Source organism: Micromys minutus (genome assembly GCF_963924665.1).
Source record: "Micromys minutus genome assembly, chromosome: 10".
NCBI classification, from domain to species: Eukaryota; Metazoa; Chordata; class Mammalia; order Rodentia; family Muridae; genus Micromys; species Micromys minutus.
The window spans coordinates 16068420-16082332 of record NC_137979.1 but is presented as its reverse complement, the minus strand read 5'-3'; the positions used below and the strand labels follow the sequence as shown (position 1 = coordinate 16082332).

Genomic DNA, 13913 nt, shown 5'->3' with positions numbered 1-13913 from the left:
CTATTATCCTGTGCTGCATATGCACCTGGGGCCATGGGTCTCTTTGTGCAAACTCATTGGTTGGTGTTTTAGTCCCTGGGAGCTGTGGTGGCTTTGGTTAGTTGATAATTTTGTTTTCCCACAGGTTTGCATACCCTGTCATCTCCTTCAGTCCTTTCTCTAGCTCCTTCATTGGGGTCCTCATGTTCAGTCTGATGGTTAGCTGCACCCATATCTATATCATTCTGGCAGAGCCTCTGAGGAGGAGTCCATATCATGTTCCTGCCAGTAAGCCCTACTTGGCATCAGCAATAGTGCTTGGGTTTGGTGGCTGCATATGGCATGGATTCCCTGGTGAGGCAGTCTCTGGATGATCTTTTCTGAGCTCATATTTCTATGAGGAGTCAGTGTGTTGTGAGTGCCAATAGAAAAAAAAATTAAAGGATTACCTCGGGCGGGAGCTTCCTGACTGGCCTACTCTAGATGAGATGACCAGAGATGTTTTCCCTCAGAAGGATATCTTAGATGGAACCCAAAGAAAGAGAAGGGGCTAGCTCAAAGAGGCAGAGAGCAAAGACCCTGAAGCACGTGGCTCTACATGACTGGGCAGTAGTGTGCCAGCTGAGGAGCAGTGGATTCACTTTAGTACGGCCGAGGAGAGTTTGAGCTTTATTGCAGGTAGTTTCAACCATTTCCATTGGAGGTGCTATGTTCTGTTCCGAGTTCATTCCAGGGAGAAGCATGGTGGGCTCGGGATACCAGTCAGAGAGGAAGCTCCCATAGTGATGGATTGGATTAGATCAGGGTGTTAGAATTTCTGGGTTAGACTGAAAGTTTGTTGTGGGCTTTCCTGTGCATTCATCTGAAAGACAGGGAGGAAAACAGTAGCCTTTGCTCTCCAGAAAACAGCATCTTCTCTTCTCCATATATATACTAACCAAAACTTAGCCCCGGGCCTGGGAGGGTAGTTCATTCAGCAAGTAGGAGGACCCAAGTTTTACTTCCAGAATCTAAAGAGAAGAAAAAGCCTAACATAGCGGACATTTGCAATCTGAGTACTGGAGAGGCAGAGACGGAAGGTCCCTGGGGCCTTATGGACCAGCAGCTTAGCCTAATCATCAACTCTTAGGCAGTGATGAAACACGTCTCTAGAATACATGTTGGCTCCACCTATACTGAAGCAACATATGAGGTTGTCTCGGACCTTCAGCGCATGTGCGCACCTGCACATTCATTGCCCATGTTCCCCCAGACACAGAGCTACTGAGTTGAAAGCCACTGCCTGGACAGTGCGGGTTGTGCTGCTTTGAAAGGCATTATCCATGTAGAATACGCAGCATTCCCACCTTCCTGTTGTGATGCGTACACTATCACACTCCGCTGTCTTGAAGCTTTCCTGACTAGCTCGCCATTGAGGGGTTTCCTGGGGAGTTCTCACTGCTTACCTCCATGCCTCTCAAAGACTCTTCTTGGTTCTATCAACTTCTGGAAACCCAAAGAAGGAACCCCAGGGCCTCCCTAGGGGCAGGAACCTCGGTGCTAGTGTGAGCCATATCGCTCTGTTTGCAAACTGATGGCGGCCATAATGCTGCCGCCTTCCTCTATTCCACTATGGCCCGTGCACTTCCGTTGCAGGCAAGGCCTCTGTTAGCATTGTCTGGAGTTTACTGTTTGCTGTTGTTTGGGACAGTTACTAAACAGTGTCCTACCTCTCTCTGTGAGTCCGGACACTAAGCACAGCTTTATCTTTTATAGTTGCCAGCATAGGTATATTACTACTCACAAGTTGCTAATCCATAAATGTTTGTTGAATGAATAAGTGAATCAGGAAACCTGTTTTATTTTTCTACCTATAAGTCTAGTGGAGTTTAAAAGGAAATATTTTTATGTATTCTGTATCTACAACTTTTAAATCTGAAAACTGCGTATTTTTAAAAATATATTACATTTTGTGTGTTTGTGTGTGTTTGTGTGTGTGTGTGTATGTGTGTGTGTGTGCATGTATATATCTATGTATGGTGTGTATACTTATAGGAGTTGGTTCTCTCCTACCATATGGGTCCTAAGGTTTAAATCAGGTTGTCAGGCTTGGTGACAGGAGCTTTTTCTCCTGGAGCCATCTTGCTAGCCATAATGTAGGGTTTTTGGATGTAAGAGTATCCATCCACCCAGAGTTTGTGCTGGCATCATCATCTGGTATGTGTGGGAGATGGCACCTGTACCCCATGCCTCATCCTAGAAGTCCAGCAACTGACCAGCATCTCTGTGTCTGTGTTGCAGCTCTTGTGGTAAGCACCACTTCAGCAGGCTTTGCACTGGCTCCGGGTGCTTTCGACTGGTCCTGCTTCCTGCTTACGTCACTTGGAACCGGCCTCGCGTCCTGTGCTGCCAACTCCATCAATCAGGTCGGTTGTCACTTGAGCCAGGTGATGCTGCTGTTGTTCACTGTTTGAAGAACTCCCCAGATCCTGTTCCCTACAGGACAAGCATCCTGAACCCACAGAGGTGGCTTGTGGAGGTTTCCGTCTGGTTTGGTTTGGTCTGGTCCGGTCTGGTCTGGTCTGGTCTGGTTTGGTTTGGTCTGGTCTGGTTTGGTTTTTGAAGCAAATAGTTTTCAGAGTGCAGCAGAGTATGTACTTAAAATGGCCAGGATTCCTTGGGTTAAAAAGTATTAAAAACTGCCAGGACTTTGTGTTCTGTTCATTTCAGAAGCAGTTCCTTGAATTCATCATGGTTATATTCTATTGATATAGCTTTATTTCTTTCCATTTTATTTTTATTTTATTTGCTTTGTCTTTTTTATCAAGGTCTAGCTATGTCACTACAAGAGGATTTAAACACACTATACAGGCTCCTCCTTCCACTGTCTCCTAGGGGCTAGTGTGAGAATATGCCACCATGTATAGCGTCTGCATTTTAAGCCGCCACTATGCAAAGCACAATATTTCACATATTTCATTTTTGTTGGTTTGTGTTTAGGGGTGTGTGTCTGCATATGGCCATGTGCATGTGAGTGCAGATGTTTAGAGAAAGCAGAGGTGTCACATTTCTTAGAGCTAGAGTTATAGGTGGTCGTAACTGCCTAACCGGGTGTGAGAAGATGAACTCAGTTCCTCTGGAAGAGCAACACATACTCTTGACTTCTGAGCCATCTCTCCAGCTCTAGGATGTTTAAAAGGAACATTCCCAGCTTTTTTTTGGGGGGGGGGGGGACAAAACTAGTAGTTCAGCACTACTGTTTGCTTGGTATGTAAAGCCAGATTATATCATAGAATTAATAGTAAAGTTATTTTTAATGAGCCATTTTTCTTCTTGCTATTTTAAGCACCCAGATGGTTCTCTGAAATAGTTTTTTCCTTGCTTGGCCACTGTGGTGTATCCCAACGTTGTGGGTTTTTCTTTTTCTTTTTTTTCCATAAGATACTCTAGTGAAAAAGTCTTGGCTAAAACTTAAGGAAAATTGCCTCATCACCAGAACACCCAGGAGCAGTTGGCACAATTTTCAAACAGGAATTCACATTACCATCAGGAACCAGCTGAACTGTTCATAGGATACCCTCCAGAAGAAGCTGTTCTGTAAAATATGGGGAAGTAATTTGATTATGCTTAAAATCATGTGCCTCTAGAAAGTATTATCCACTGTTTGGAGAACGTTATTTGTTTCAAATAAGGTTTCTTATTGTTGTTGCTTTTGACACCATCTCCCGGTGTAGTCCTGCCAGCCTGGAACTCACTATGTAGACCAAGTGGACCTTCCAGAGATCTGCTTGCCTCTGCTTCCTGAGAGCTTGAATTAAAGGCCTGTGTCACCACACACATTGGCTTGTTGTTATTTTCAATGCCAAAATAATCTTATAGCAAGGCCATCGTCAGGGAGGATGATGAAGTTATCAAGTCAGCAGTCTGTAGTGAGGTTGAGACACTTCAGCTGTTTCTGCTGACTTCCAAGAAGGAGCTCCACCTGGAGTCTGTCTCGTCATTTGTAATCATGACCTCCGTGCACTAGGGGATCTAGGTCAGAAGGAACTGCACATGGCCTTATGACTGATTATTGTCTTCATTTAAATTATATAACCTCAAAGAAAGTATTTTATATAAATGTGTGAGAATTGTGGTTTAAAAAAAAAGCAACTGAAAAGCATGAAATGGTTTTTAACCTTCAGAATATCATAAAATATAAAAGTTGTGAGCCAGTGAGATTCCGGCTCCGTGGGTAGGGGTGCCGACTGCCAGTCCTCAGGTCCATTCTCAAGACACTTCTGCTCATTCTTCTCCGACCTCCACACTGTCCCGGAAGGACACACACACACACACACACAACTAAATAAAATGTAATCTTTAAAAAATGTCACTTTGACTGGGAGCTAGTCTACTCACACATTTTCTACCCTTACCCTCCAAAATGTTAGCTCAAGGATTTTTTTTTTTTTTTTTTTTTTTTAATGAATACAACTCTTTTAGAGGTGGGAGAGATAGTTCAGTCCATCAAGTGATTCCCAAATCATGTGAGAAAAGAGCCAAGTGTGGTGGCAGGCTTGTAATTCCGGTGCCAGGGAGGTGGAAACACAGATCCCTGGAACTAGGTGGCTGCCTAGCCTAATCCCTGTGGCAAGTCACAGGCCACTGAACAGCACCTGAGGTAGGCCTCGTACTGACATGCATGTGCACACACACAGGTGCATGCACAGACAAAGAAGTACACACACAGGAAAACCCTAACCCTTTTAGCAATTGAGAGGACTGCCATTCATTTAGGCAGAAACTGACAGGAACTGAGTCCCTCCAAGGTGTTAGATACGGTAAAGAACTTCTTAGCTGCTCCGCTTCCAGCTCTATTCCTGCATATTGGCCACATGGGGTGGGTTAGGTTCTGTGAGATTTTAAAAACATGGAGGAAAACCACAGTATCCATGATAGAATTTTTTTTTTTTTTTTTTTTTTTTTTTTGGTACCACAAAACTGTATTGTCGGCCCCTGTGGTGATTTTGTCCTGCTCCGTTTGTTTCCTACATTCCCCTCACATCACAGCCCTCATTCCTGGGACATTTTGTCACATTCTTTCCCATGTGTCACTGGCCCCTGCCATCCCTCTTGAGTACTGTTAGTGATGTTAGTGGTGCTTGCTCTGTGAGCACATGTCAGCAGACAGGTTTCTTGTAACTGTTGTGAGCCTTCTTCCATTTATCTGGGATCTAGTTGCATTTGGAAGTGTTGCAGTACTTAAAAAACTTGGTGGTGATTCTCACAACACCAAAGTCTAGTGTGAGGGTTTTACCAGCTTCCCCTGCTGTAATTGTTTTTCAGTAGTGCATTGTTATTAGGTAGTCTCTTAAACTCAAGAAACAATGGGGTCCAGGGCCATTTTACCAGCAGCCTTAAATGGTGTGAGCAGAGAAAAGAGCAAACCCAGTAGGCACTAAACTAAGATTGATTTATCTTTATTTTATATCTGTGAATATTTTGTCTGCATTTATGCCTGTGCACCACACACATCCCTGGTGCCCGTGAAGGTCAGACTCCCTGGAACTGGAGGAGATATGGATGGTTGTGAGCTATCGGATGCTGAGAACCAAAACTGGGCCCTCTGTAGCCTGAACCAGGCCTTTGAACAAGTTAGGCAAAGATACAAATGTTTTGAGAGTTTGTGTTCACATTAAAGAGTGTATCAGCTACTCATAGGGGTCTGTGGGAAGGAAAAAATCCTCTTCATATTTATAAACAAATTCAAATAATGTCTTACGTATATTCTTAATTTTTACAGGCTGTTACTCATTTAGTCCTGTTTTTTCTTTGCACCCGGCTTCTGGGATCTCTGTGTGAAAGAAAACAGTAAAGCTTTGGAAAGCACTTCTTCCATTTGTTTTAAGGGTAGAAAACGGGGTTCGGTTTCTGAGGGACAAGACAGTAAGCAGTACTTAGGATCTGTGTGCGAGAAACCACAGACACTGACATGTTAAAGCAAAGCACTAGAACGTTCTGTGATGTGTATACACATGCCATTCAAAACCCGAGCATGGCTTTAAAGTGGGCATGCCTTCAGAGGATGAAAGCAGTCCGTGAGTGTTTCCAATTTAACAACTCAAAGACTGCACCGTGCGTGCCATCGACTGACCAGCTCCTGACAGATGACAGACATAGTCAGGGAAATCCAAGTAGAATGGACTAACAATAAAAAAGAAAGAAAGAAAGAAAGGAAGAAAGGAAGAAAGAAAGAAAGAAAGAAAGAAAAGTTGTCAGAAAAATTAGAATTCCGTATTGAATGTGATGAGCTGTAATTGGGTCTAGGGTTTTCCTTTCTGTGTTTTAGTTAGCCACCGTCTACTCTAAAAATTCCATAAATAAATAATTCATAAATTTCAAATAGCTTATCACATGTTGTTTTAGGTTTTGTTTTATTACTGCTGATGCTACTCTTTTACTTTACCTGGTGTGTAAATTAAGCTTCATCACAAGTATGTTCATCTGGAGATGAACACAGGGGTTTTTAAAGCACCCGGAAGAGTCCTCGGAGTATAGTCCCTGCAGATTGAGGAGGGCTACTGTACACAGCTTCTTAGGAGAGGTGTTGATAAAGGAGTTTATTTCTATACACAGTTTGCTAGTGATGCCTCCGTTTCCGCAGCTCTCAGTGAATTGTAGAGCTTTGACTGCGTGTTGTGTTATATCTGTTCACAGTATTCCTGGAAGATTGTCTTCTGCTCGTTGGTTCCCAAGGCTTTCTAGGTGGTCAGCTATGAAGAATGAAACTCTGTTCCTCATGTTGAATCCTAAACTTCAGCCATGTTGGGAGTGTCTGAGTGTTCTCTCTGCTTCCGTGTGATAGGCCTTGCAGCACATCACTTCTAACTGTGGTTATTAGGCACTTTGGTGTTACTATATCATAATTCATTTGCAGTCTCTTCTTGAGTGCTTAATTCCTTGAAGTCAATGACTGTGATTTACATATTTCATCCATCTGTCACCTCTGCTGATAGCGCGGGAGGACACCAGTAGTGCGCCATTTTGAAGGCAGATATAGGGAGACGAATGGCAGAAGATGTGTAGTAATAATTACAGACAGTAACCCTTATTTAGCACTTTCTGTGTGTCAAATAAAGTTCTAAGCATATACTCATTAGATTGTATTTGAGTCTGTGTTCACAGGATTTTTTTAAATGACTCTTTTGAAAGATCAAATGAATAAAGAAGGAATTTATAACTCAGACTTTAAAAAAAAAAGAACCATTGATGTTCTCAGAGACTTTATTTTAGAGAAGATTACAAGAAAGACATAAAACACAAATAGCCTCGGATCTGAGTAGTAGGCTGTAATTAGAAAGGTAAGTGTGATAAGGAATGTCATCTTTGGGATCTAGTGTACCTCTGGATGTTGAAATTTTTCATGAAGGAAATGAAAGAGATCAAGAGCTGTGAATAAAACAGGGTCAAGAAGAAACGTGATGTTTGTTTGCTACTAAGAGTATTTGAGAGACTTTCATGGCTAAAATGAGGGAAAAGGAAAGGGCTTTGGATAAAGAGCTCTAAATTATAGGGCAGTTAAAGAAAAGAAAATTCGTTGCCATTTAAACTCTGAAAGGAAAACCAAGCAAAGAGTTTTTGTTCTTGGTGAATATGAGATTAATATCTAATGCCTCTTTGCAGTTCTCTTTTCTCTGATGTCTCTTTTGTTTTGACTGCACAGTCTGCCCAGAGCAACAGCAGTTGACTTTCATCTTCCATGTTGAACAAAAGCAGCCAGAGAATTTGGTGGTGTGCTCCAGAGGAAGACTTCTGTTAGTGAATTAACAGTGATTGCATTTGGTTAACATCATCTGTGCAGGACAAATCAATGTGAAGTGAGCCGACTTTGAACTTGCAGTCACTCAAGTCTCTGGAGGTCTCAGCTTATGGCTTATTCAGATAAGCTACTGCACCACATCAGGTTTGCAGAAAGGATCTTTGAATGTAGTTGGAGAGTCTCCAGCTAAATACGGTTTTTATATAGAAGGAAAATGATGAGCATTGCTTAACAATGTCAGAAAGAAAGTGTGTTTTAAATGCAGTGTGTTTTCCTGAATTTCTATAGCCCTAAATAGCCCCTAAATTACATTTTATTCTCCTGTCCAGAATGATCAATCCAAGTGGGAGAAGTTTGACATTGGCATTCATTGCCAAAGTCATTTCAGGTGAAGTCCTGCCAGCAGACTCACTGATGATGATTTGAACATGATGTTTGTAGATAGCTTTTTAAAGTAATTTCTGTCACATCAACTGGCTGTTATTTTATTTGCTTCTTGTGATGAGTCTGTGCAGTAGCTTTATTTCTGTGTTTTAGAAAAAAATAAATGAAGCTTGGTGATGTCATTGGACACACATTTGAAAATGGCCAAAGCAGGCCTAGAATGTGTGGTCTCCCCTTGTGACTTCATCTTCTGAGATGAGATGTCAGTCCAGTCACCACCATAGAATCAGGCTGTTCTCATCAGCAAGTCCTGCTGCCTTCTGAATACTTTCCATCACTGCTGCTAGGGTAGGAGGTGGGCTCACTCAGCAGGCAGAGGCGTGTGATACTGTCTTGAGTGACAGGGAAGATCCAGAGCACAGAATACCCAAGCCAGTGTGCTGTCAGGGCTTTCAGTAAAAAAAAGTCTTGCTTGGGGTTTTGGCCACAACCATTGTACTTCCAGAATAGGCTGTCTTCTAGTTGTCCCCACGTAGGGTCTTAGTAGAGAACTGAAAGACACAATGTGCTTTACCCTAGTTTACCTGGAGACTTGGGTTCTCCCTTGTCTAAAAGACATGGGACTAATAGAAGGGTCTTGAACTTTAGATCCTTTAAGACTGTGTTATGTTTGCACATGTATATAATAACATATAATATATAAGAAACCTTTGAGGGGGAACACAAATCAAACATGAAACTCACTAATGTTTCATGTGTATCTTATACAGTAGTCTGAAGGTAATTGTAGACAAATTTACCTCAAGTTTTACATTTTGACTCTTTCGGGTAGGTATGGAATTTTTATTGTTGGCACTCAAGAAGTTTAAGCTTCTGGCTTTGGAGTAGGGAGCCCCAACTGTGCTTGTAAACTGTAATGAGTGTGTGAATATGGTACATATTTATTGCTAGTTTGTACACATTGTATGCTTATTATTTACTTGTGACTAAGGGAAAGGCAATTATTGAATTATGTGTACGGCTCTGGAAAGGTTGGTGAAAAAGTCGATATGGGAGCTGGATAGAGGGATGGCTCAGTAGCTAAGAGCTAAAAGTTGTGCTGCAGTTCCTGAGGGGCTGAGTTGATTTTCCAGCACCCAGACTGACCAGTTTGTAACCTTATGTAACTGAAGCTCCAGGGAGTCTGATACCTTCTTTTGGCCTCTGCAGGCACCTGTGTGCAAGCACACACACACACACACACACAGGTTTTAAAGAAGACATTTAGTTGGAATGTGATGGCAAATGGTAGCCATATGACTTTTGGCATTAGGATTCTTGGCTTGTGACTCTGTATGTGATAAAATCTGCTTTGGGTGGCTTGTTTCCTTCCTGCATATCTCTGTCACCCCCACCTAGCAGAGGTCAAGCTGAGGTTCTTTGTGATTATCTTTCTTTCTTTTCCTGATCTTTGGTTGTGTTTCGCCTTTCCTGTCAGTTTGTTCTGAGTCCCATTAGCCGGTGGTTCTCTGCTCTCAACCACATATCCCCGCCCCTGCCCACCCCCTGTCTTTTCTGCCAAGCTGACTCTTGGTTTACTGATGACTGATGGTGCTGATGGAGAGGCAAGCTGTGTGGCCGCTGCCTGGGAGACTGCTTCCTTATCTCTGCCCCCCACTCCTTTAGTGGTGCACAGCTTTTAAGGTTCTAATATGTAAAAAGCAAAACAAAAAGTCCTTGATGCCTTACTATATATTTTGAAAAGGAGTCTTGGGGTGATTCTGACTGCATGCTGAGTGAGCCCCAAGTGTGGCTAGAATAGGAATCGAGATGCTCAGGTACTTGAGAATTGTCTGTGGTGCCTCTGGTTTGTACTGGAGAGCCAGTCTAGCCAGGCTGCCCAGGCTGGCCGTCCCTGGGCTGGGCAAGCTGTTCAACCTTTACAATGTAGTGTGACTGATTTAACTCAGTCCTAAGATTCACATTTGTGTGACCACACAGTCCTGTCTTACAGATTTCCTAAGAAGTTTTAGAAAATATTGTTAGGCGAGTAGGGGAAATTACTTACCTGTGTGATTAATCTTAAGGAAAATTTCACTATGGCATTTCCTTCAGATCCAATGCCAGATTTCTCCCGGAAGCACTGATCACAGGGAACAAAGAGAGTCCAGGATCTGAGTGATGGAATGTGGAGATAGAGTGGAACAACAGAGAGATGTGGGTACTTAATACAATCCCCAAGTGCTTACAGCTTACGGTAGGTTTATGCTCTAAAACACACCGCGCAAACGGGAAATGCTAAGAGAACAGGAAGCTTTTGCTTTTACTCTGATTGAGATGTCCTTAGTAGAGGAGATACATATCTATAAGAAGAAAGTGCTATTGACCAATGTCTTATGTCCTTAGGTTCTTAGCTGAGAAAAGGATGCTTGTTCTATTAGTGCCTTGGTCAGTGTGTGTGTGGTAGTCTAGAAATGGCATTGCATGTGCTGCCGTTGGGTGAACTGAGTAGGAAGGATTAAGAGGAGCTCTATACAGATTTCTTATTCAGTCAGGGTGGGGAAGATCCTTCACCCAACGCTACTTATGTTGTCTGCTGACTTCAAATGATGGGGATTAAGTACAACCTCTGACTTTAAAGACGTAACTCACACTGGATTGCTGGTGAGTAAGTAGCTGACTTTACTGAGCCTGGTTTCTCTCAGTGATTTTCACTCGTTGTGGAGTGACTGACTGACTAACCAAATGGCTAGCTAGCATATGTAAGCAAGCATGTAGTTACATTTGAACTTAGAGTCATGGATAGTTACCCAATTCCAAGTCTGATGTATTTTGCCACAAGAGGAGATACTGCTTACAAGTTTCTAGTTGGCTCCTCAGCTCTGGCTTAAGGAAATACACTTGTTTCAGAGTCATTGCTTTGTAAGCACTCAGTGAACATTCAGGCTTTAAGTTTCTTTTTGGTGCCTTTTGAGAGTCAGGAAAATGTGGCCATACTCGTTACTATGAATAACTTCATTTATTCTGCTCAGTACAGGCTAAAATGATTAGGATAAGGAACTTGTTGGTCTCCTGCCTTTCATTGGCCTGTGGTTTGTCAGAGGGTGTTTTTAAGTAGTGAGAATACTTGCATTGTTGGTTGTTGTTTTCTGGACCTATCCTTGGATAGCTATTGATTGCTTTTGCTAGAGATAGAAAGATTGCTCCATCCTTTACAGAGACTTCAAAGTAAACTCTGAAATGTACTGGCAGAGTAAAAAGGAAGCCATGGGTGTGGTCGTTTCTACCTAACAGGCCAAGGAAGCTCAGAGAAGTGAGTTCTGTCGTAAGGATGAGGAGGGCTGGTTTTCCCGGTGTGCACAGGTAAGGACTGTTTCTGGGGCAGAGGGAACATGGTGAGTAAAGGCCAGAGATGAGAAGTTTTGCTTACAGACAGGAAGAACATTCTGGAAGCTGCAAAGATGGCAGTGCTGCATTAGCCAGAGGCACAAGGTAGGCAAATTATCATGGGAATAGGCAGAAGACACAGCAGAAGCAGACCATGGAGGGCTTCCTGTACTTTGCCAAGGCAGCCAGGTTTACAGTCTGCCAGGTTGATACCGGGAGTCTCAGAGTGAGTAAACACAGACATGACTATCTGAACGCTGTGGAAAGAAACAAATCCCCACTGCATGGCTCACTTCTCCTCCAGCCACACCTTTCTCCCGCCCGTTACTGTTACCTTCTGTCATCCATTCTTCTTCTAAGCTCCTCTTTCCTCCAGGCACTGTACTAGAGTGGGTACAGGCAGTTCCGATCTATGCAATGATCGAGTCAGAGGTGGAATGATGCATCAATGGTTAGAGCACTTATTAACAGAGAGGACTTAAGTTCAGCTCTTAGCACCCATATTACACCTTACTCATAACTACCTAGAACTCCAGCGGATCTAACTAACCCTCTTCTGATCTCTGTGATCACCATGTATGCACACAGTACACACACGTACACATACACTCATACATACATATATACATACATACATACATACATACATACATACAGGTGAAACACACATAAAATAAATGTCAGTAAATCTTTTTAAAATATCAGCTATATCACCAACACCGTGGGGTTCTCAGGAGACATCCCTGACTCCACCCACCTCCTGGTCAGTCCTTTCTCAGGGGAGCAGACTGTGTGTCCACTGGAAAAGCTTGCGCCCTTGGCAGCTTCTGTCTCCTCTTGATGTGAGCTCAGTGAGAGTGGGGACTGTTTGGGCCTATGAGTGCTGATGAGGTCACGCATCTCTGGCACACAACATGCTCAGCGACACCTGATTCAGTCAGAGCCAGGCCACTTGGCAGCCAGCCTATACCTGCTACTTGCTAGCTCTGTGGCTTTGGGCTGCTGATATAACCTTTCTGAACCTGCAAATAGATAAGGTTCTTGAGAGAATGAACTCCGTATTTTTAATGCCTGGATGTGGTACTTGTGGCCACTGTGGTTGAAAAATTATTCTCCCCACACACTGAAATATACACGCAAGAGCATTTGAGCCCCTGAAATTCCCTGTCTGCCTAAAATCAGAGCCTCTCCGGGCAGCTCAGTTCTCACAGGCCCCTCCCTGGCTCTTCTAGTCTCAGGAGAGTTGACACCGTACCACATGCCTACAGAATTCGTCACAAAACATCTTACCTCGTGTCTCTCTCCTAAGGGCCCACTTACCTTCCTTCACATTCGTCTCTTTTTCCCATTAGTGTTTTTCTCTCTCCTCTTCTGGTGAGATGATGTCTACACTTCCCAAATTCACAGCTCTTGGGGTGTGTGCCCTCTCATGTGAAGCCCATGTGGATGTTTGCACGATTAGGAAGGTAAGGCCAGGGTTTAACACAGGCCTATAATCCCAATCCTGAGAAACTGAAGAGATTAGTGAATGTGCCCGGCCTAGACTGTATAGTGATCTGAAAGCCAGCATGATTATACAATGGAGCCTTGTCTTAAATAAATAAAGGATAAGTAAATTTGTGTTCTTATCTATTAACTCACTCTCTGTGTCACATGCAAGTCCCTAGTTCTAAACCTAAGATTTAAAATCCTCAGGAGGTCTGAGGTAAGAGCCTGCTAAGAGTAAGGATGCAATTAATGTTAATTACTGCTATTATTTATCATGAAAACTATTGAATGGGGGATGAGATGGGGAGACAGATTTTCTTTAAAAATGTAGTTGGTTTCCTGTGATCATGAGAGAACATTGTTAGGGAGGAAGCTGAGCTAGAAGCTGTCTCACTGATTGTCCTTGTGGGAAAAGAAAGGACTATAAAGTAGCTTTTAGATTTCTGACATGGTTAAGTATATGGAAAGAATATCTATGATTCAACGAAGTCTTGCTGAGAAATAGTATTGATGCCCTTTGCAAATAAGATTGTGTGTTTTGTTGTAAGCTGTTCTTTGGTCTCAAAGAACCAAACTCAGTTCCCCATGGGTGACAGTTTTTATTCTCCGAGGTATGTGATCTTCAGTACCTAGTCCTGGTCTCTTGTTTTAGGGCTGTGGTAGTTTGGTATGAATGAGCCCTACCCAGAGGAAGCAGCTGTCATGACGGGCCTCAGCAAATGAAGGCCTGGTTTCTAACAGTAACTAGGCCTTTAGTTTTCCTCTAAAGTCGCATGATTTTTAATTTAGCAGTTTTTCCTCACAATGTACTGAATAGCACCTATGGGTGACTTGGGGCTCCTATTCCCAATTTTACCCTTAAGTGAAACACAGTTTTTAAAGACAGGAAAGATCTGTGTTCTGAAAAGAGAAATCCTTA

General features: G+C 42.9%; 1 protein-coding gene across 1 annotated transcript in view; it reads left to right on the top strand.

Moving 5' to 3' along the window:
- The window catches only part of COX10 (cytochrome c oxidase assembly factor heme A:farnesyltransferase COX10), a 109881-nt gene that overhangs the window by 29587 nt on the left and 66381 nt on the right, over nucleotides 1-13913 (top strand). The window contains exon 4 of the mRNA XM_080923565.1: nucleotides 2260-2384. Within this exon, the coding sequence (XP_080779691.1) occupies nucleotides 2260-2384 (125 nt within the window). The remainder of the gene's footprint in view (nucleotides 1-2259; nucleotides 2385-13913) is intronic.